Source organism: Salmo salar, chromosome 08, assembly GCF_965601325.2.
Source record: "Salmo salar chromosome 08, fSalSal1, whole genome shotgun sequence".
Classification (NCBI taxonomy): Eukaryota; Metazoa; Chordata; class Actinopteri; order Salmoniformes; family Salmonidae; genus Salmo; species Salmo salar.
The window spans coordinates 13,086,931-13,110,634 of NC_138298.1; the positions used below are offsets into that span (position 1 = coordinate 13,086,931).

The window sequence follows — 23,704 nt, forward strand, 5'->3', positions numbered from 1 at the left end:
TTTCCACTAATTGGTCTTTTGACCAATCAAACCATATCTTTTTAAGTCAGATCTTTTTCAGAGGTGATTCGGCAAAAGACCAATTGTGGAGAGAAGAAAAAAATTAATCAGAATTGGGCTGCTTATCTAAACACAGCCAAAGAGACAGACCTAGTTGACTCATCTTTAACTGTGATGTTACGACAATTCCAACGGAAGTCTTAGGCTATCAGCGCATTTAGGCATAAAAGCTATCATGGAAACAGGTGTATTTCCTTCCCATTAAGACAAGATCTTACAACAGATAATAAGTTGTTCCATGAAATGTGCATTTTGCGCCCGTTTGACATTTTAAGTAGAAATTGTTGAATTTAAGCCTGTTATATTAAAATGAAGTTCCCTTTAATATAGACATGGAGAATTGAATAAATCAGACTTGCAATCCGTGCACCCCTTGCAGTCCGCATACTAACACATGCACTCTACACACAAGTACATATGGATTGTGTGTTGTAGATATGTGGTAGTAGAGTAGTGGCCCGAGGACAGACACACACACACACACACACACACACACACACACACACACACACACACACACACACACACGTTGTAAAATGTAATATGTTTAATTGTACAACGGTTGGGTCTAATCCTACACACACACACACACACACACACGTTGTAAAATGTAATATGTTTAATTGTACAACGGTTGGGTCTAATCCTAAATGCTGATTGGTTAAAACCGCATTCCAGACAGTGTCTATTCCACAAGTTACCACCGGCTAAATCTATGACGTTAAAATACCTACCTGTTTTTTTGGGCTGTGTTCACACAGACAACCCAACTCTATTCCATTTGATTGTGCAATCAACTGTCTCATCAGCCCAGCAAGGCAATTTATAAACTTGATCTCCACTACATCTCACATTTCATTTAGACTAACAGGCTGACTACGCAAAATAAATTTAGAAATCTATATTATTCAATTATTGCACCCATACACTCGTCTGCATTGCCAAGGGTTAAAATAGAAGTCAGTTCTATTTCTGACACAGATCGTGCTGCAAGTCCTGCCTCTCCCATCTCCTCATTGGTTTATAGAAGCAGGTACCCACGTGCCATTTCCTCATTGGTTATACCCACGTGGGTGACTGAATGAGGTCAGTGGCGGTAATGCACCTCATTTATAAAAGTTGCCAATCGCAATATAAAGTCCAGAGAAGAAAAAGCCTGGAAGGAGGAGAGATGACTAGAAACGATACGGTTGACCGTTTTGTGTGGATTAATTGTCGGAGTAGAGGACCTTGTGCATTTCGGGTAAAATAACTCAATGTTTATAACCCAGGACAAATTAGCTAGCAACAGCAAGCTACCTAAATAGGATAAATTAGCTAGCAAGTGCAAGCTAGCTAGCTAAATTGCCATACATGTTTAATGCTTTTCGACCTGTCCCCAAATTAATGTAATTGGTTCAGTTTGTTTTGATATTTTAACCTGCGTGTCGTGATCGCGTTTGGTGTGGGGGGACAAAATAAATGTATGCACGATGGCGCACACGCGCAGCAGGTTTGGGTTCCGTGTAACATTTGGTTTTCTAACAGCAGAGACTTATATAAACCTTGGTGTCTGTCTCTCCGACATTTGCAACATTGTTTCAATATTCAAATTCGATCTCCAGTAATGAAGGTGTCGGGACGAGACAGGCAGGCAGCGTTTCTCAGCCAGTTGAAATCATGAATCAGCTGGCATTGAAGTGATTGTGTTAGCTGTGTTGTTGGCTAGCTCATCTGAACATCAGTGACCTTACGAGAGAACACATTTTCAATGCCAGCCGAATTCGCGCCTCATTAGGTGATTGTTACCGATGTATCCAAATAAATGTCACTAGAAAAACAGCTTAACCTCTTGAAATGTAAAGGAAAAATTTAGATTTCCACCTAAATAGACATACACAAAACTGCTATTCATGTGTAATTACATGATTCTGACATGCCAAAACGTGGTATATTTGGAAAGACGACATCTGGGAGATTAAAGAAATGATCAGAAGTTAGGAGTTACATAGTTCAGAATAAACAAGAACAAGCACACAAAATAACATTTTTTGTTTTTGTATTTTAAAGTCATCTTTCATTGACAAGCTATAAGTGAATTATTGATGCCCAGAGCTGGAAACACATCACATGGCTTCCACAACATGTGAACAATCAGAAAAAAAGGGATTGATAGACCTAACAACTAGAAATGGGCAGATGTTTTAGTAAGTGGTGTCATGTGTGGTCACGGGATATTTGGTCATGTGTCCCTTAACCTCTCCAAAGTGGCATATGTCTGTAAATTATATTAATTCCAGTGCTATTACATATTTGCAATCCCTAAATGCTATTTGTTAAGTATAAAAACAATTTCTACCATATCAACCTTACTCAAACAGTGTGGTGGAGTTATGGGGTATCCAGGGTACATTAAAGTGTCCTTTCAACCTCTCCAAAGTGTCCGAATGTGGAAATTGCACTGTTTTTGCTCACTGGAAGCGCCTAAAAGTTATTGTTCACCATAAAAAAAAAAACATTTCTACAACACCAACCTCTCTCAAACATTGTGGTGGTGTCGGGGGACATACAACTGTTTTTTCAACCTCGCCAAAGTTCCTGAACGTTTAGCCTACGCATATCCAATGTATTGGTCCCACATACAAATTTACTATTTACAAAAACAATATAAAAGCAACAAATACACAATTTTGATTTTATTTTTTTAAATGTCTAATCAAACAAACTTAGATACACACGTGTCCTTCACTAAAAGAGGTGCAAAAATAAAAATAAGATGAACTATTTACAAAAATGGCATTCGTGTTTGTTTTACATCCCAGGTGTAGATGATTAGATTTCACTTTCACTGTAGCTTGTGCATGTCATGATAGTCTTTGAAGCAGTCCCTTTCTGCCAGGAAACAAAAGGAAAACTTGCATTTCAGACAGATGTGGCATTTCAACCTCCCCTCGTGTTTTATGCAACGTTTGGAGTTCTTCCTTTTGTCTTTTGGCATGTGTGTTGGATAGTGGCGCTCACCTTGAGTGGGGGGGGGGGGGGGGGGGTCTTGTGATGGTTGTGAGGTTGCTTTGGGCCTCCAATTCTGCAATTTCCAACACCAGCTGCACTCGGAACTGGGTGAGAGGGGTTTGACCTTTTGCTTTGGCCACCTGCTTTCGGAGAATGAAAGCATTTACTGTAGCTATGTCCACAAAGTGAAAAAAATAATCTTCTTCCACTTCCTGGTCGTAGCCTATCAGAGCATTAGATACCCCCCATGCTGGAATTGTAGTCCTTCACAGAAACGGGGACATTCTTCCTCACCCATGCCCCATTGGCATTTTTCACCCTCCTTGAGACATGGTTATTATTGAATGCCTTATGCTGTGTGGTGAGCATGGTTACTTAGCTAGTGTCCTTCCATTTCACAAAAAGCAGCTTGTTAGTCCTGATCCAATGTATGGTCCCACTCTCCGATGTCTTTGTCATGTCGTTTACCTTGGTCTTGGGGAAAATGATTCTGTTAGGACGAATGGTGCCACAAGCCCCTATTTTCTTTTTCAAGAGGTCTATGAAAAGTGGATGTAGAACCATCAGACGGGGTGATTGAAACTGCAGTGGGGGTGGTTGAAGAGGAGTGGGGCCTCTGTCGAGTGGTGGATGTAGAACCATCAGACGGGGTGATGGCTGTAGCAGTGGGGGGGATTGAAGACCTTGACCGGCAGGGTGCTTGCTGGGGAGGGGTGGCTCCCAAACTTCATCATCCACATCATCTGCATCCTCCACTCTATGGTGAATAAAATAAAGATAGTTGTAAGACACAGAATTAGTTGACTAAAATGTACAAAACGACATTAACGTAAAGTAAAAACACCAAGCCAAAACCTTATCTGTAGAGTGATGCATATAGGTGTGAAGGACACACACAATGCCAACAGTAACACTTGAGACAAAGGCAGAGGTGAAAACCACAAATAACCAATGGCGGCGAGTTCAGTGGCCTCTCCAAACATACAAGGATGAAAGTAAACAATGAACTAATATGAAAGACAACTACTTTGGAATTATATAACATTGAAATTACATAGGCCTATGTAAACTAAATCCAAAGCACAAAAAGCAGACAACTTACAAAAATAGTAAATTAGCTATATAAAGTCATGAAAATAATTTACTTACAGATCTTAAAATGGATCCAATCCTTCAAGAAAGCAATCTTCGTCAGCTGAGTTTAAATCCTCTTTGTCCAAATCGCTCCTCAGATTTGAGTCTGACTCCAGTATTTTATTCAAAGCTTCTAAGCTCAGCCAAAAAAAAAACGTCCTCCCACTGTCAACCGCGTTTATTTTCAGCAAACTTAACATGTGTAAATATTTGTATAAACATAACAAGATTCAACAACTGAGACATGAACTGAACAGGTTCCACAAACATGTGACTAACAGAAATTGAATAATGTGTCCCTGAACAAAGGGGAGGGGTCAAAATCAAAAGTAACAGTTAGTATCTGGTGTGGCCACCAGCTGCATTAAGCACTGCAGTGCATCTCCTCCTCATGGGCTGCACCAGATTTGCCAGTTCTTGCTGTGAGATGTTACCACACTCTTCCATCAAGGCAAGTTCAAGGACATTTCTGGGGGGGGAATGGCCCTAACCCCTCACCCTCCGATTCAACAGGTCCCAGACGTGCTCAATGGGATTGAGATCCGGGCTCTTCGCTGGCCATAGCAGAACACTGACATCCCTGTCTTGCAGGAAATCACACAGAACGAGCAGTATGGCTGGTGGCATTGTCATGCTGGAGGGTCATGTCAGGATGAGCCTGCAGGGAGGGTACCACATGAAGGAGGAGGATGTCTTCCCTGGAACACACAGAGTTGAGATTGCCTGCAATGACAACAAGCTCAGTCTGATGCTGTGACACACCGCCCCAGACCATGACGGACCCTCCACCTCGATCCCACTCCAGAGTACAGGCCACGATAAACGCGAATCTGACCATCACCCCTGGTGAGACAAAACCACGACTCGTCAGTGAAGAGCACTTTTTGCCAGTCCTGTCTGGTCCAGCGACAGTGGGTTTGTGCACATAGGCGACGTTGTTGCTGGTGATGGCTGGTGAGGACCTGCCTTACAAAAGGCCTACAAGCCCTCAGTCCAGCCTCTCTCAGCCTATTGCGGACAGTCTGAGCACTGATGGAGGGATTGTGCGTTCCTGGTGTAACTCGGGCAGTTGTTGTTGCCATCCTGTACCTGTCCCGCAGGTGTAATGTTCAGATGTACCAATCCTGCGCAGGTGTTACACTTGGTCTGCCACTGCGAGGACGACAAGCTGTCCGTCCTGTCTCCCTGTAACGCCATCTTAGGCGTCTCACAGCACGGGCATAGCAATTTATTGCCCTGGCCACATCTGCAGTCCTCATGCATCCTTGCAGCATGCCTAAGGCACGTTTACACAGATGAGCAGGGACCCTGGGCATCTTTCTTTTGGCGTTTTTCAGAGTCAGTAGAAAGGCCTCTTTAGTGTTCTAAGTTTTCATAACTGTAACCTTAATTGCCTACCGTCTGTAAGCGTCTTAACGACCGTTCCACAGGTGCATGTTCATTAATTGTTTATGGTTCATTGACCAAGCATGGGAAATAGTGTTTAAACCCTTTACAATGAAGATCTGTGAAATTATTTGGATTTTTACAAATTATCTTTGAAAGACAGGGTCCTGAATAAGGGACGTTTCTTTTTTTGCTGAGTTCATGTTGGTGGTATACCAGTGGCGAAGCAGTCTAAGGCAATGCATCTCAGTGCTAAAGGCATCACTACAGACACCATGGTTTGAATCCAGGCTGTATCACAACCGGCCATGATTGGGAGTCCCATAGGATGGCGCACAATTGGCCCAGCGTTGTCCGGGTTTGGCCGGTGTAGGCAATCATTGTCAATAAGTATCTGTTTTTAACTGACTTTCCTAGTTAAATAAAGGTTAAATAAAAAAATAGAAACAACTAAATACTTATTCATAGCTGCCTTTTTAGGTTCCTGTTCGATATTTAGTTTTTGTTTTTTTTCACCTTTGAGAAGCCATCGTTTATGCTAAAGCAATGAAATCTGTTTACAATGTAATGTAGCGTGCTCAGGGAGTCTCGTCTCTTGAGCCAGGTAGCAATATTTCGCATTACACATAAAAGGTTTTACGCCTTGCTTTGTCCCACCCAGGTCAACTGCATATCCCTGGAAAGCTTATCCCATTGGCTACAAGACTGTCAAGGTGCCATAGTAGCCAATCCCCTGGGTAATGGATGCCTACGGCGCCTAAGCAACATATTTTTGATGCGCAAAGATAGTCACTCTGTGGACATTAGATTTTGCCATTAAGTCATACATAATCAGATAACATTGGCAATAGGCTAGATTTGTTCCTACCAACCTAAGGATTAACTTGATACCCCCAAGTAGTTATAGCTAAAACACAGACCAAATCGAAGCTTACCTTGTAAGATGTTTGCTGTAAACATTGTGTAAAATAAACATTTTGACTCTCGGTGCTGGTAATCAATAACGGCAGACAATGTATCCTCATGATTTGTGGAGTCCCCGCTTTCGATGTGCTTCAACGTATTCCTTATTTATCCTTCATAACGCTAACCAGATTGTAGGTAGCAGCCATCTTGAAATAATGTCATTGGCTCGGCCTGCCCTTACATATTAGTATGCCCATATATGGTAGTAACTCACACCAAAGATTTTGAAGGCACCAATCAATAGCCAAGATACTCAGCATTCCACAGACACCCTGCTTTTGCAGATAGGGGCTACCGTTCTCATACCAGACAGAACTGAATAATAGGCTCCCAAATTTGGGACCTATACATCTAAGAGGTTAAACAAATGCAGCTACTGTTGTTATTCTGGCTGAATTGTTTGACGTGACTAAGTTAGCCGAAGTTGGCTAGCTAGCAAGCAAGGGATAAGAACGTTGCCAGCCAGTACGGCAATGGAACATTTAGAACGAATGACTGGGTCGCGTCTCTAGCAATCGAACAAACAACCAGCCGGGTTGTGTAGCATCTCTAGATTTGTGTGTCGGGACTATATGTTGTGGAAGGATGAAGTATGAATAAATTCATCAAAATAATGTTAATTAAAATAAGTCAAATCAATATTTGAATATGTTGGTAACCCATTGTATGAGTGATAATGCCCTCGAAGCCGGTGTTTGGAGGATAAACAGTGCATTCGGAAACTACTAAGACCTCTCGACTTTTTCCACTTTGTTACATTAGCCTTATTCTCAAATGGATTAAATACTTTTCCCCTCCCCTCAATCTACACACAATACCCCATCCATAATGACAAAGCAAAAACAGGTTTTGAAATGTTGGCACATGTTTTACAAATTTAAAAAAATTCAACCTTATTTAGACCCTTTGCTATGAGTTTCCAAAATTGAGCTCAGGTGCATCCTGTTTTCATTGATCATCCTTGAGATGTTTATACAAATTGGAGTCCACATGTGTTAAATTCAATTAATTGGACATGATTTGGAAAGACACACACACACCTGTCTATGTAAGGTCCCAAAGTTCACAATGCATGTCAGAGCAAAACCAAGCAATGAAGTCGAAGGAATTGTCTGTAGAGCTCCGAGACAGAATTGTGTAAAGGCACAGATCTGGGGAAGGGTACCGAAACATTTCTGCAGCATTGAAGGTCCCCAAGAACACAGTGGCATCCATCATTCTTAAATGGAAGAAGTTTGGAACCACCAAGACTCTTCCTAGAGTTGACCATCCGGCCAAACTGGGGGAAAGGGCCTTGGTCAGGGAGGTGACCAAGAACCCGATGGTCACTCTGACAGAGCTCCAGAGTTCCTCTGTAAAGATGGGAGAAACTTCCAGAAGGACAACCATTTCTGCAGCACTCCACCAATCAGGCCTTTATTGTAGAGTGGCCAGATGGAAGCCACTCCTCAGTAAAAAGCAAATGACAGCCCACTTGGAGTTTGCTAAAAGTCTGATGGAACCATTGAACTCTTTCGCCTGAATCTTTCGCCAGCCAGAGCCCGGACTTGAGCCCGATCTAACATCTCTGGAGAGACCTGAAAATAGCTGTGCAGTAACGCTCCCCATCCAACCTGAGAGCTTGAGAGGATCTGCAGAGAAGAATGGGAGAAACTCCCCAAATACAGGTGTGCCAAGCTTGTAGTGTCATACCGAAGAAGACTTGAGGCTGTAGTCGCTGCCAAAAGGTACACTACCGTTCAAAAGTTTGGGGTCACTTAGAAATGCCCTTGTTTTCCATGAAAACATACATGAAATGAGTTGCAAAATGAATAGGAAATATAGTCAAGATGTTGACAAGGTTATAAATCATTTTTAATTTAAATAGTGTCCTTCAAACTTTGCTTTCGTCAAAGAATCCTCCATTTGCAGCAATTAAAGCCTTGCAGACCTTTGGCATTCTAGTTGTCAATTTATTGAGGTAATCTGAAGAGATGTCACCCCATGCTTCTTGAAGCACCTCCCACAAGTTGTATTGGCTTGATAGGCACTCCTTACGTACCATATGGTCAAGCTGCTCCCACAACAGCGCAATAGGGTTGAGATCCGGTGACTGTGCTGGCCACTCCATTATAAACAGAATACCAGCTGACTGCTTCTTCCCTAAATTGTTCTTACATACTTTGGAGCTGTGCTTTGGGTCATTGTCCTGTTGTAGGAGGAAATTTGCTCCAATTAAGCGCCATCCACAGGATATGGTATGGCGTTGGAAAATGGAATGATAGTCTTCCTTCTTCAAGATCCCTTTTACCCTGTACAAATCTCCCACTTTACCACCACCAAAACAGATGGCGTCAAGCACTCCTCCAGCAGCATCTCAGTTTTTCTGCGTCTCAACAATCTTCTTCTTTGTGATCCGAACACCTCAAACTTAAATTCATCTGTCCATAACACTTTCTTCCAATCTTCCTTTGTCCAGTGTCTGTGTTCTTTTGCCCATCTTAATCCTTTCTTTTTATTGGCCAGTCTGAGGTATGGCTTTTTCTTTGCAACTCTGCCTAGAAGGCCAGCATCCCGGAGTCACCTCTTCACTGTTGACGTTGAGACTGCTGTTCTGCGGGTACTATTTAATGAAGCTGCCAGTTGAGGACTTGTCATGTGTCTGTTTCTGAAACTAGACACTAATGTACTTGTCCTCTTGCTCAGTTGTACACCGGGGCCTCCCACTTTCTATTCTGGTTAGAGACAGTTTGCACTGTTCTGTGAAGGGAGTAGTACACAGCATTGTAAGAGATCTTCAGTATCTTGGCAATTTCTCACATGGAATAGCCTTCTTTTCTCAGAACAAGAATAGACTGACGAGTTTCAGAAGAAAGGTCTTTGTTTCTGGTCATTTTGAGCCTGTAATCGAACCCACAAATGCTGATGCACCAGATACTCAACTAGTCTAAAGAAGGCCAGTTTTATTGCTTCTTTAAAATCAGCACAACCGTTTTCAGCTGTGCTAACATAATTGCAAAAGGGTTTTCTAATCATCAGTTAACCTTTTAAAATTATAAACTTGGATTAGCTAACACAATGTGCCATTGGAACACAGTAGTGATGGTTGCTGATAATGGGCCTCTGTACACCTATGTAGATATTCCATTAAAAATCTGCCGTTTCCAGCTACAATAGTCATTTACAACATTAACAATGTCTACACTGTATTTCTGATCAATTTGATGTTATTTTAATGGACCAAAAAATGTTGCTTAAAAATAGACATTTCTAAGTGACCCCAAACTTTTGAACAGTAGTGTACTTCAACAAAGTACTGAATAAAGGGTCTGAATTCTTATGTAAATGAGATGTTTCCATTTTTTAGATTGATGAGGGAAAACGACTTAATACATTTTTAGAATAAGGCTGTAACGTAACAACATTTTGAAAAAGGGTTCTGAATACTTCCATCTCGGGCCTAACACCCGTGCCAATATATCCTCCAAACACCGGCTTCTCTGGCATTAGCACTTAATTTTATATAACTGCCTTAATATTGCTGGACCCCCTTGGCAGCAGTAGATGGGGATCCTTAATAAATACACTGACTTCTAAGAAGATTTTAACCCACAACACCAACATTTAAAACGTTTTTACCATCATTATATAGCCTTAGTTATTTTGTTGCTTTGACAAGGTCTTCTCTGAAGATTATTATTTACTTAATTTGATTAGTGTCCCTCATTTTAAGGTCAACCCTTTTACGTAAAATTAACTCATTTTAATAAGGTGAAACTATTCCTTAAAAAAAAAGAAACATTGAAAGAAACATTGAACATTAATAGTCAAATAACAGAGTAAAAACAGAAACTGAGCGGTGGGCGCTAGAGAGCGTGCTATATTTATCTTAACCTCTCGCCACCTATAACTTCAAACATTGTCTGGCAATATGACAAAGCAAAAAGGCACCAAAAAAGGGGGCGCTAAACAAGATCATTTGGATGAGAGACAACGAACCAATTTCAACATCGCCGACCCACGAGGAGTTAGCTGAAGTGCTAGCTCCCAAGATCTCCTCATAGAACCTACTCCAACCTACTGGCTGCTATAAACTCACTAAGCAAGAAGGTGGACACAAGGTTGGCTGATATCTCAAAGAGTATTGGGACTTTGACTTTAACTGTGAAGGCAACTAAGGGCAGGGTGCATGAGATCGAGCAGACGACAGTCGATCACGAGGCCAGGCTACAGGACATAAAGAAACAGTGCACAACATTCAAAAATGACTAGATCACTGGCAACGAAACCAGCCAAGGGCGCGCCACCAAGGCCATTCATCGCACGACTGAACTATCCCCAGACCAGGGATCTCATCCTCAAGCTGGATAGTCAAAAGTTCCCCCTTAACTACAACTACCATGTTGTCTTTCTACCCAGATCTTACTTTGGAATTAAGGAACCTACGGAAAGAGTATGATGAGTTGCGCAAGAAATGCAGGGTCGAGGGTGGCCAACATCCGATATGGATTCCTCTTCCCAGCCCGGTTTACTGTGACAGTCGTTGGGATCAACACGTACGTTTAACAACCCAAAAGAGGCCGACCTGTTCTTGTCAAGTATACTCCCTGGCTGAGGATACAGAACTGCTGTGTCAACCGGCTAAGTGGCCAAATATAGGCCAGGAATGTGTTTGAATTTCCTGCCTATGTCTTTTCGATCAGAAGATCAGAAATTGGGACTTATAATGATGGGTGAGATGTTATTGCTTATATAGCATTGTTTAACCTATCATGTTTTAGCGCCACTCACCCCCTAACGTGAGAGTTAAGTGTTATATAATATTTGTCTATATGCAGAGCATCTATAGATGACGAGTTAGGGTGCCTAGACAAAGCCGGAACTACGGTTTGTGTGTTAGTCAAGGAGTGCTTCGTTTGGGCAAGTCACTCAGTAATGGAACAGGGGGGGGGGGGGGTCTGTTTTATGATCACTTTTAATACAGGTGGCATGACAAGCTCCTGCACGGAGCGACATTTTTCTTTTGAGTTTGATATGACAGCAACAACTTGCTCTAAAATAAGAAATACCACATAGTGACCAGGCACAGAGTGACCGGGTGTGTGAAGGGAGAAGGGGCTCACAACAATTATACATTGATGGTCAGTTAGCTTCATTTGAACAATTACAGTGTAATAAGTTTAGCATGCCAACAACATTTTTTCAGATACCTCCAAATCAGGAATTTCTTAACGACCCATATCCCACAGTATGGCATTATGCCAAATAGTCCTACATTAGAGAGCCTGATCCTTGTCAAACCCCATTCAAAAGGGTCGGTCTCTAGACTTTATGATGTGCTACAGGCCCACAGAGGTATCCACAGACACTATTAAAAGGGCTTGGGAACAAGAACTTGGTTCAGGAATCTCAGATGAGGACTGGGTAGAAGCTCTCAGGAATATAAACCACAGTTCAGTGAATGCCAGACACAACCTTGTACAGTTTAAGGTGATACACAGGTTACATTACTCAAAACTGAAACTGCATAAAATATTCCTGGACACCTCACCACTGTGTGAGAGGTGCAAGCAGGATGAGGGGACGTTGACCCAATTATTTTGGACATGTCTTAAGTTTCATGCTTACTGGGCTCTCATTTTTGATTACTTATCTAAAACCTTTGATAGAGTTATAGACCCAGACCCATTGATCGCTCTGTTGATGAGAATAACCAGGAAGGGGCTCTCTTTTTGTACTCTATTAACCAAAAGGCTCATATTGCAATTTTGGAAATTGGAAACTGTACCTACCTTTGAAATGTGGTTACGGGATTTAGGGAATGTAATGCATATGGAAAAGATTCGATACAATACCTCCAAAAGAAGTCCAATGTTTTACGAAATAAGGCAGCCGATACTGGATAAATGGTCTAGTCCCGCTTCATAACTGGGTTGATAATCTGCTGCTACTCTGTGCTGCCCTCCACTCAATATTTATTTTTGATTGGAGTGCAGCACCTAATAGTTTTATTTTTTATGTGTGAGTTAAGTTTTGTTTTGTCCTCTAAAAGATGCCATCCCATTCAACAGTACAATGAATGCGAATGTCTTTATTGGAAAATAAAACAATTACAAAAGTATAATGTTTAACAGTTAAGCTGTTTTGCCTCTTTTTGGCCATTTTCTGGTGGAAAACTGAGCATAACACGTCAACCCTGATACCCATAGAGGCTAGAATTGTTTAAACAATTAAAAATGTTTGTGAAGCTTGCATTCAATTGCCACTCCCTGTTGCACACAACACGCTTCCATTCCCCATCACAAGGGGATTTCTGGCTGATTTAAGATGAAATCATCAACCCTGGCACTGACTATAGTCATTTATTTAACATCTTGAGATGGGAAATTGTGTAAATGAAGTTGAACATGTGCTCTTTATGACAGAATGTTACAATTATGTGAAATACATTTTTTGGGGACCAAGTTCCACTCCTCAAAATGCACCAAATTGGTTGAACAACCATCCTGATAAAAATAAATAAAAAAAAAATAAAAAAAAAATCGACATTACTATTCCATTGTAATTGTCGACACCAAGATCAACCAGTTATGGTTAACAGAGGGAGTGTTTTTTTGTGGCATGGCTAAAACAAGCCGTGATATCTTTGCACCGAATCAGCTCAGTGAGCTGCTAACATCTTCTACCCAACAACAACAACAAACTTAAACCTGGACTGTGTACATTTGGCACCAAACGGAAGAAAATAAACTGAAATAGGGAAGGACTACCTGGACTTATTTAATAAGAAATGTTTTGGTAAGGTGTGAACCTACTGAACACAGCCAAGTGCAGGCAGATTACGTAAGAAATCACTGCAAACATTTCACATAAACCTGAGACACAGCTAGTCCATTCACAGCACAGCCCTGCCTACCTGAGCCTGACAAATACTGAGGAATGTAAACAATTTCAGCATTCGGTCAGTAACTTGCTATCAACAGGTCCCAATAATTTGCAACCCTGACAGGATTACCTTGGTTCCCCTTTGCACTGAGCAGATGTACACCTAACTAAATTGTGATGCCCAGTACACATCCTTTTTTTGGTGGGAATACAAACCCCCCCCCCAAAAAAACTGGTCCAACTTAAGTGATATTATATGTCAGGGTAAGGTTCTGAAATGGATACAATTTCTACATAAAAATGGAACTAGGCAAATTCTACTTCCCATAAAACAATTGAAAGCATAATGTTTCAGTTCTGCGCCAACTGTCAAAAGGTGTACACAACCTAAATGACCAGGTATTTGAAAGCTTTTCAAATATATTTATCCTAGGTTCAATTAAAAGAAGCCTCTTGTCTGCAGGTATTAATGTGACAGTCCGTCATGGCTTCACTGACAATCAGTAAAACAAAAACTGTAGTGTGTTCCTGGATTACATAACTAGTCAAACATAACAGCTGCAGCATACAATGCAGACTTGGCCAAAATGCAAAGCACACCGCAGCACTGACACAACTCATTACTTGAAATTCGGGAAGTTTGTGAGGTGTCATCATGAAACTGTTGCATCATAGTGCCAGTAATGCAGGTGAATTAAATCATATTTCCATCTATTTAGCCAAATTCATTGATTGAATAGCTAGGTTATTTTCTCTGTAGCATACTAATGTTAGATATGTATGAGACGGAGTTCGAATTAAGTCATTTTATTTGTCAGATACGCCCGTAACCAAGCATTTCACGGTCTTCTATTACGTGAAATAAAATGTGTTAGATATGTATGAAATGTAGGTATTTCAGACGGCTTTTCTCTGCTGTTCACAGACACACTCTTACTGCACACTTCAGACAAGTAACAGGGCAGGCCACACATGCCAGGTATCCTTGGCAAGTTCTTCCCGCCTCCATTTGGACTCCTCGCTTCAACCATAAATCCTCACGTTTCAAACAGAAACACGTTTAGCTGACTTCGCAAAATATAACAACAATGAACAGTTTGACGAATTAGAGAATACACAAAAGTGATACAATGTAGCAGTAGCAAACTAATCTCCTTGATATGATTGCGCTCCAAGGCACCTCCAAACGGGAGCAAAACAACGGGGTGATATACCCATGCACTTCTGAGGTGGTGGGCTTTGTGTGAAGAAATATACACTACCGTTCAAAAGTTGTGTCACTAAGAAATGTCCTTGTTTTTTAAAGAAAAGCACATTATTTGTCCATTAAAATAACATAAAATTGATCAGAAATAAAGTGTAGACTTAATGTAGTAAGTGACTATTGTAGCTGGAAACTGCAGATTTTTTTTATTTTTAATGGAATATCTACATAGGCGTACAGAGGCCAATTATCATCAACCATCTCTCTTCGTGTTCCAATGGCACGTTGTGTTAGCTAATCCAAGTTTATCATTTTAAAAGGTGAATTGATCATTAGAAAACCCTTTTGCAATTATGTTAGCACAGCTGAAAACAATTGTCCTGATTAAAGAAGCAATAAAACTGGCCTTTAGACTAGTTGAGTATCTGGAGCATCAGCATTTGTGGGTTCAATTACAGGCTCAAAATGGCCAGAAACAAAGACCTTTCTTCTGAAACTCATCAGTCTATTCTTGTCCTGAGAAATGAAGGCTATTCCATGTGAGAAATTGACAAGATACTGAAGATCTCATACAACGCTGTGTATTACTCCCTTCACAGAACAGTGCAAACTGAATCTAACCAGAATAGAAAGAGTGGGAGGCCCCGGTGCACAACTGAGCAAGAGGACAAGTACATTAGTGTCTAGTTTGAGAAACAAACAAGTCCTCAACTGGCAGGTTCATTAAATAGTACCCGCAAAACACCAGTCTCAGCGTCAACAGTGAAGATGCGACTCCTGGATGCTGGCCTTCTAGGCAGAGTTGCAAAGAAAAATAAATATCTCAGACTGACCAATAAAAATAAAAGATTAAGATGGGCAAAAGAACACAGACACTGGACAGAGGAACCCTGCCTAGAAGGCCAGCATTCCTGAGTCACCTCTTCACTGAAGTTGAGACTGGTGTTTTGCACAGGAGTGATGGTTGCTGATAATGGGCCTCTGTACACCTATGTAGATATTCCATTCAAAATCAGCTGTTTCCAGCAACAATAGTCATTTATAACATTAACAATGTCTCCACTGTATTTCTTATTAATTTGATGTTATTTTAATGGACAAAACTGTGCTTTTCTTTCAAAAACATGGACATTTCTAAGTGACCCCAAACTTTTGAACTGTAGTGTAAATGGCTGGCTGTCTTTATTTAATCTGCAACTAAGATTCATGCCAGCTCAATAAATTGGGTACTGCATTTACCTGAGTTGGGACTACTGGGTCAGCATCCTCAGCTTGCCAAACCTCGACCACGCTGGACATTTGACTCAGGGCTTGGTGGGAGGAAGAGAGGGGGGGAATAGGTAAACAATGAAAAGCTTGAAGAAACAAGAACAAGAAACTCGCTGTCAAACACATCAGATAGCGGAGCGTGGACAGCGCAAACGGTTGTTTGTCAACGTTTAGCATAAACTTGTGCAAATGCACGACTGACAAAGGCGTGTATTCAACTGTCCGTGATCCCACTCCCCGAGGGTGTCTCAGGGAGAGTTGGGATATGCAAGAAATCACATTTTCAATTCACACATGCATATTAATACACACTTGTACATGTGTTAAATAGGCCAATAAGCACCCGCCAAAGTATTATTATTAACTGGCTAACTTGTAAACACATAGCTTTAACGTTTATAAAGCCGAGCTATACATGTGTAACATAATCAATTTAAACATTTAAAAACAAAGTAAAAAACAATGGCGTTTGGCTAGTTAACTATAATTAAACGAAGTTCCCTTGTAGCTAAATTGGCTGGCTACTGTAAACGCGACACTTCCCTGAAATAACGTTATAGCTTGCATGAACCAGCACAGGAAACTGACCACTGATTTAAAAAAAAATACTAAATTAAATAAGTCTTAGTTCTTATAAGTGAATAACATTAGCTACATGTCTGCATACATCAACATATTTGACACTCTCGTTTTTAATCCACAATACGACGGTTGCAGTAGCGTTCCCGTTTTCGCATAGCGGCTTGTCTTCACTGTCAACTCACTAACGTTAGCTGTTACGTTACTGGCAGTTCTCGCCGACATTTTCGCAATGGGTGTTTAATTTTAGAAGAAAAACATGTACTTCTCCAGACCTTGTAATTGAGCCCCTCCACGCTGTACGCAGGGCAAAAGTAGCGGTAGAATTCCGAGTATAATATTAATCCACGTTGTTCTGTGACAGCGGCTGCCTTGTTGGAACTCCCGTACCCTCGCCATGCTGCCCTGTTCATCTAGCAGCCTGCCTTGTGCTACGCTTGGCTTTCTCTTTCTCTCGCTCCCCCGCCTCGCAAACCCTCCCACCCTGTTCTGTTCTGTTCTGTTCCTCAACCCTCGCCCTCTTTCTCGCTGTGTGTGTGGAAAGTATGCGCCGACTACAGCCAAGCGGTTGCATTCATCTGCCTGCGTGCGTTGGCTGATTTTGGCACAATGAGGCTGACCAGAACATAACGAACCAAATTATTAAACTCATGGGAATATCGCGTGGCCAGTCCAATGCGCAAGTAAATCGTTTTTTCCCCCGCGCTGGCAAACAACTGTCATGCGGTCAACTAAAGCAAATCTAGGTTCTGATGATGTGCTTGTGGACCCATTGTTTTTATATTGGCGATACTACCCCACTACTACTGAGGTTGAAACACATTGTGCCAATCAGAGGATCATGAACAGAGTCAATAACATCGTCACTCCAAAGGTTGAGAGATTCCATCATGTGGTTCCCATATAGAATAATCAAACGGCCATATTCATAGTGCTAGAACATCTGAAGTTCCTGCAAACTCAAATTATTTTATGAGAACCCTTTCACATAAAGCACATTTCTTTGCACTTTATCTAATACTAGCTTTATAACAAGAGTTATAAAGGACATTGGTATTCAAGTTCAACATTGAAACAGGCCATGTGCTGTAGGCCAGTGTTAGGTTAGCAACAATGGTTGGTAAACAATTGGTGGCGTACATAAAAGTCAATAGCCTATATCTAAATGAAGTACACTTTGGACACAACTGCTCAAGGGTAAACAGTTTTTTTTTGGTGCAGACTTCAAAGTTGGCACATTCGGGTCAACCTCATGAATCAGAATGGACAGGCTAAGCGAGTTCACACACAAATATCACACATACTCTTCCGTGGTGAGTGTGTCATCGTTCAAACGTTTAGGCCAAGCATGTTTAGACTAGGTATGTTATGCATGAAATAATATCTACACACTGTAGTGGGCACAGGGTTCAGGTAAAGTATACTGAACAAAAGTAAATGGAACATGCAACAATTTTACTGAGTTAGTTCATTTAAGGAAACAGTCAATTGAAAGTCATTAGGCCCGAATCTATGGATTTCACGACTAGGCAGGTGTGCAGCAATCAGAATTAGTTTTTCCCCACAAAAGGGCTTTATTACATACAGAAATACTCCTGTTTCATCAGTTGTCCGGTTGGCTGGTCTCAGACGATCCCCCAGGTGGAGGTCCTGGGCTGGCGTGGTTACACATGGTCTGTGGTTGTGAGGTCGGTTGGACATACTGCCAAATTATCTAAAGTGACATTGGAGGCAGCTTATGGTGGAGATATGAACATTAAATTAACTGGCAACAGCTCTGGTGGACATTCTCACAGTCAGCATGCCAATTGCGCGCTCCCTCAAAACACGAGACATCTGTTGCATTGTGTTGTGTGACAAAACTACACATTTTAGAGTGGAATTTTATTGTCCCCAGCACAAGGTGCACTTTTGCAATGATCATGCTGTTTAATCAGCTTCTTGATATGCCACACCTGTCAGGTGGATGGATTATCTTGGCAAAGGAGAAATGCACACAGAGGGATGTAAACAAATGTATGCACAAAATTGGAGGGAAATAAGCTTTGTATGCGCATGGAATATTTCTGGGATCTTTTATTTCAGCTCATGTAACACTTTACATGTTGCGTTTATATTTTTGTTCAGTATTAGTATATTTGTAGCAGCAGGTCCTACTGGGCGGCAGGAGCCTGGCTGGTAATCGAAAGGTTGCTGGATCAAATCTCAGAGCCGCCTAGGTAATAATCTACCGTTCTGCCCCTGAGCACGGCCATTAACCTCCCACAACAACTGCTCCCCAGGCACTGATTACATGGATGTGAATAAAGCCACCCCCTACACGCCTCTGATTCAGAGGTTGAGGCATTTGGTTAAATGCGGAAGACAGTTTTCAGAAGAATGCATTCAGTTTTACAACTGATTAGATAGCCCCCTTTCCTTATGTACAATAATGCTGAATCTGCTATAATGGGAGCATGGAATTATGAATACATTGAACATTTTAAAAACATGCATAAGGATACAGCAGTAAGTAATTGCAGTGACAATCCATGTACAGTTTGAACAACGTGAAGAGATGGGTAGGATCTGTGTGGATACTTTCATTTTGAACAAATGGGTTGACATTTCACCCCTAGTAATATAATGGCATCTGGCCAGTCAACTCAATGACCACAGCAATTCTACCCATTGTTTGTGCAGTTTTACAAAAACAGTCAAAACTTAAAGTTAGCAAAAGCACAAAACTAATTCTGAACCGATCACGACTACAATACCCCTTCTGCTCTTACCACGTTGGAATAAATCCCGGCGTACAGCAGAAAAATGCTGCCCTTTATGTTTGCAAGGTTTTCGCCACATTCCAGTTCTGACAGAAAATGAAAAGGTGATGCATTCACCCTGTTGCTTGGAAATTCAAGGCATATGAAATCAATTAAGGTACATGTAGGCCTGTGGAAAAAAAACAGTTATTAAGTAAGAAAACATAAAGACTGAAATGTTACCGGTCATTCACCTCTCCATTCAAACAAATCATCCATCATGTTAACAACAACAAAACCTGAACAGCTCAGTCTCAAGTCTACAGAGCCACAAGACTATAAAGCACATTTACAGGGAGTTATAATTTATGGCTCTTCTAAATTGTGAATTCTAAACATATCCCCACTGTAAAGCCTCCTCAACGATATTTCAGTGGCTCTTCTGTGTGTGTTTCGGTGCTCCTGGCATTGCTCTCCATGCCACTGCATTGTCAATCACCAAGCACGTTTTGTCCACAACGACCCTCTCCCTCTTTTGATTTAAACAGGAGATAAAGAAAATTCAGTCAGTCCTGGTGCCACAGTGGCAGATGCTTCTTTTGTCAAAGTAAATTACGAAAAGAGAGATGGGGAGAGCAAAAAAACACCACGAGTGGCTGTTTTCATTTCCATCTGTTTAAATCAGTTAAGGTCAGATTTTTAACATCGCATGGGAGTTTGATGTGCCGCTTCTTTTTCTGTGTGTGGAGTGTGGGGTGCTGGACAACTAATTTCCGTCAACGACTCTGGGCTCTTGATTTTCATGCAAACAGGTGTCCCAAATGTAGGGCCCCCCCCACCACGGACAAAACAGCCAAAAGGTTAGCACAGCGCCTTCTCATGTTCCACAGAAGCAGCATTTGCCCCTGCGAGGGCCATGAGCGAACGTCAAAATGGCAGCTGCTCCAAGTCAACTACGAAAAGCATAAGGCTGTTTGAGGGGCTGGTCTGAGTGGATTTAAGTAACATGTCTGACTTGTGTTGCAATGTGTGCAATGGCTGTCACTCAATTAACAAAAACAATTAATAGAAATTACAGATCGTGCAGTCAGTCCATGTAATCAAAGTCTTCAGGTATCCCGGCTTTATCGATGCGTCCGTCATCGAAACCAAACTTCCTCTTGGCCCACGATTTGATGGCAAAGACGTTATCTGTAGACAAAAATTCAATGATTACAAAACTACTTTATTAAACAACTCATGTTTCTTACTGATCTCCTTCGTTCAAAACGGACAGAAATGAATTAATTTCACTCACAAAAGTCAAATTAGAACAATCGGATCACCGCATATTGTTGTGTTCTCACTCCGATGCGTCGCATTATTCATCAAACAGAACAAAAATAACTTGCGTCAGAATTGCTTAAATGTGACTTCAATGTTGCCAAATAGAGATTTCTTGTGAGTAAAAGTTGATCCTTTATGAGAAGGTTAGCAGAACACTTTCACTCCCTGGGATCAATGGATTGGTCTAATTGCACCTTTAGTGACTTGTCAGGCTTAATAAACCCAGGCCGGATAACATTCACTCGCTAATGTCATGCAATGACACCATTTACAGAGTGGGTGGTGGTGTGATCCCTGGGGTGTGTGCACGCATGCAAGGCTGTGTGTAATAGTGAGAGGGAAAGCCTGTGTGTGTTCACCCAGTGTGAAAGGCCGTAAATTAAAGGCGAGTTATCCACTGCAACACGATAACTGGTATGTAAATACTAACCCTGCTCCTCATTCAACTCCACCTAGTAGCCCTAACTCCCTGTAGTCCCTCCTCACGACCATAATCACCCTGAGGTCACTGGTTGCCCCAGGTTACTGAGGGGGGGGTCACCTAGTACACAGGGAGCCTGTGCAGGGTATGCTGGGAGTTGACACAGGCCACAATGGGGAGTGCTTTGGGCTGCAGTTAGTAGGTACTGTGTTTTCAGTGATGGCAAAAAAAAGCTTTGTCATCACAGAATGGGATTCCCAGAGAAATACCATTTTGTAATGGATGTGCCTTTTCCTACACGACTCAAAAAAAAAAAAAAAGGTCAGGGGAAGAAAACGTGTGTGTGTGTGTGTGTGTGTGAAAATGGCCAGTAATGGTGAGTGTGTGGGGCCTTTGCCTACACCACGTTGAATCATCCAACCCAGTGTAATGTCCATGCGGTCTGGCGGCGGTGAGTGTGTGTGAGTGTGTGTGTTAGTCAGGTTTGTCTTTCAGTTGACTTACCTGTCCATCTGGACACTGCCTCTTTAGCTGTGACATTGGACTTTCCTGCAAGACACAAACCTACCATCAACACATAGTTACTGTACTTATGCAACTGTCTTCAATGTTAGACAAAGACCAAAAACAAAAATCAGACATTGAGGGTAGGTATCTGACCCAGTGCCTACTCCTGGACTTAATGGCAAATGTATCTGGAAAGGGCTTTGAGCATGCATTTTAGTCCAGGAGTAATCTGGTTCTGAGAACCAGCCTCAATTTTTCATCAGAAAGAGTTGATGCATTTAGTAGAAAATGTGACCATATCACTTGACTACAGGAAACAAAAAGGTACATTTATACACTGCTACACAACCACTACAGTGCCAGTTTTACTTTGAGTCCTTTGCCTCGACAGTACATTATGCTGTGGAGTGCGTTTCTTTTTCAATGCTCTGACCAGAGAAATCCCTCCCACAGTCCGACACCCCAGCCCTGACGCCGCTTTGGAAGCCAAACCATCACTTCGAGTGAGAGTTACCCTGTGTGCGCCATCCATTACAGCCCTTTGTGAATAGCCGCAGCGGAGATGGCAGGTCAATCTGCTATGTCAGTGTAACATGCTACCTAGCGCCAAGGAGAGAGTGCAGTGCTGGGGCTCCAATTACTTGGCAGAGTGGCACGGGAGAGCCAGCCAAGGGGGTAGCTGGGCCACATAAGCTTGGCCAAAGCCGCATTCGTCACTGGAAGCCAATTAAGACCTCCGTCTCCAGGGAAAATATGCCCTCGAAGGAACGGTTCCTGGATCAGATTTTCGACACTGGTGATGACATGCTGAGTGGTTATTAGATGAAAGGAAATCTTGCTTCAGATCAGCAAGTAGAGGCAGGGGGGGTAACTTCATTTGTAACCATTGTTGTAGCAACAAATGCAACAGAGTCACCTGAAATAAATAAAATGTAATTTGTGGCCTTTTTTGTTTTGTCACGCAAGTCACAGGCCTATGTGCCCAAAGAAGAACTCAATACCGCTCAATCAGGAAAAGGATAGCGCTATACCGTTACGCTCTCTTAAACTACAACTAATTAACCAAACCCATTGAGACCAAAGAATACATAACAGTAACTATAGCCAAGTCAACGTACTTACACAGGTTTAATCACAAAGGCTGTGTGGGAAATGGTCAAATAAGTGATTCTCATGTAAGAGAAGATACAAAAAAAAAATATATGGTTTTGGGGGAAAAAAAAAAAAAACTTGCCATTTCAGAGGCCGCAATTTGAATTGCAAATTCCATTTCCTCTTGCTTGCTCAACTGGATTTCACTGGCAACTCAAATTTACAAGAAAAAGTTACATGCAAAGAAATAAAAACATAAAATGATCAAGTGTTGAAGTAAGCATAAAATGTATAATATAACGGTAAGCATAAGTCAAGGTTTATGTCCACACAGATTTGATGCTGGTCTAAGATTATTTTTATTTTTTTCACATTTAACTTAAGCAATCCGATTGAAGCTGAAAGACAAGGGCGAACTTTAACTGAACTCTATTCTTTACAAAGCACCATGCTATCAGAGCTCTTTGACATGATTGCTTTGTTTGGTGTCCGTCTTAACACTAAACCCTGAATTTATAACCAAGATTAAACATCCATTGCAGACTTACAGTATATCCATAGCGCCTGTGTGTAAATGTTGTCCCTGGCAATAACGACAAGAGTTGCTGTGCTTTAGCCTTCCCTGTAGCTCAGTTTGTAGAGCATGGTGTTTGCAACGCCAGGGTTGTGGGTTCGATTCCCACGGGGGGCCAGCACAGAAAAAAGTATGAAATTGTATGCATTCACTACTGTAAGTCGCTCTGGATAAGAGCGTCTGCTAAATGACTAAAATGTAAATGTAAATATTGTTTACCGATCCCTTCTCAAAAAACCTACACTCAATCCCTGCGATGTCAACAACTACAGACCAGTATCCCTTCTTTCTTTTCTCTCCAAAACTCTTGAGTGTGCCGTCCTTGGCCAGCTCTCTTGCTACCCCTCTCAGAATGACCTTCTTGATCCAAATCAGTCAGGTTTCAAGACTGGTCATTCAACTGAGACTGCTCTTCTCTGTGTCAGAGGCGCTTCGCACTGCTAAAGCTAACTCTCTCTCCTCTGCTCTCATCCTTCTAGACCTATCTGCTGCCTTTGATACTGTGAACCATCAGATCCTCCTCTCCACCCTCTCCGAGTTGGGCATCTCCGGCGCGGCTCACTCTTGGATTGCGTCCTACCTGACAGGTC

General features: G+C 41.7%; 2 protein-coding genes across 5 annotated transcripts in view; both read right to left on the reverse strand.

Moving 5' to 3' along the window:
• LOC106610024 (transmembrane protein 131-like) overlaps positions 1 to 17,190 on the reverse strand; it is a 125,000-nt gene extending 107,810 nt beyond the window's left edge. For all 3 annotated transcript variants that reach the window (XM_014209132.3, XM_014209134.3, XM_014209131.3), the window contains exons 1-2: positions 16,729 to 17,190; positions 15,845 to 15,915 (exon numbers count right to left, since the gene is read on the reverse strand). In XM_014209132.3, coding sequence (XP_014064607.1) covers positions 15,845 to 15,915; positions 16,729 to 16,852 — 195 coding nt within the window. In that variant the 5' untranslated portion in view covers positions 16,853 to 17,190. The remainder of the gene's footprint in view (positions 1 to 15,844; positions 15,916 to 16,728) is intronic.
• Positions 17,191 to 18,514: 1,324 nt separating this feature from the next.
• The window catches only part of LOC106610022 (meiotic nuclear division protein 1 homolog), a 42,777-nt gene continuing 37,587 nt past the window's right edge, over positions 18,515 to 23,704 (reverse strand). For both annotated transcript variants that reach the window (XM_082978381.1, XM_082978382.1), the window contains 2 exons: positions 21,446 to 21,490; positions 18,515 to 20,385 (listed from right to left, as the gene is read on the reverse strand). In XM_082978381.1, the coding sequence (XP_082834507.1) occupies positions 20,257 to 20,385; positions 21,446 to 21,490 (174 nt within the window). In that variant the 3' untranslated portion in view covers positions 18,515 to 20,256. The remainder of the gene's footprint in view (positions 20,386 to 21,445; positions 21,491 to 23,704) is intronic.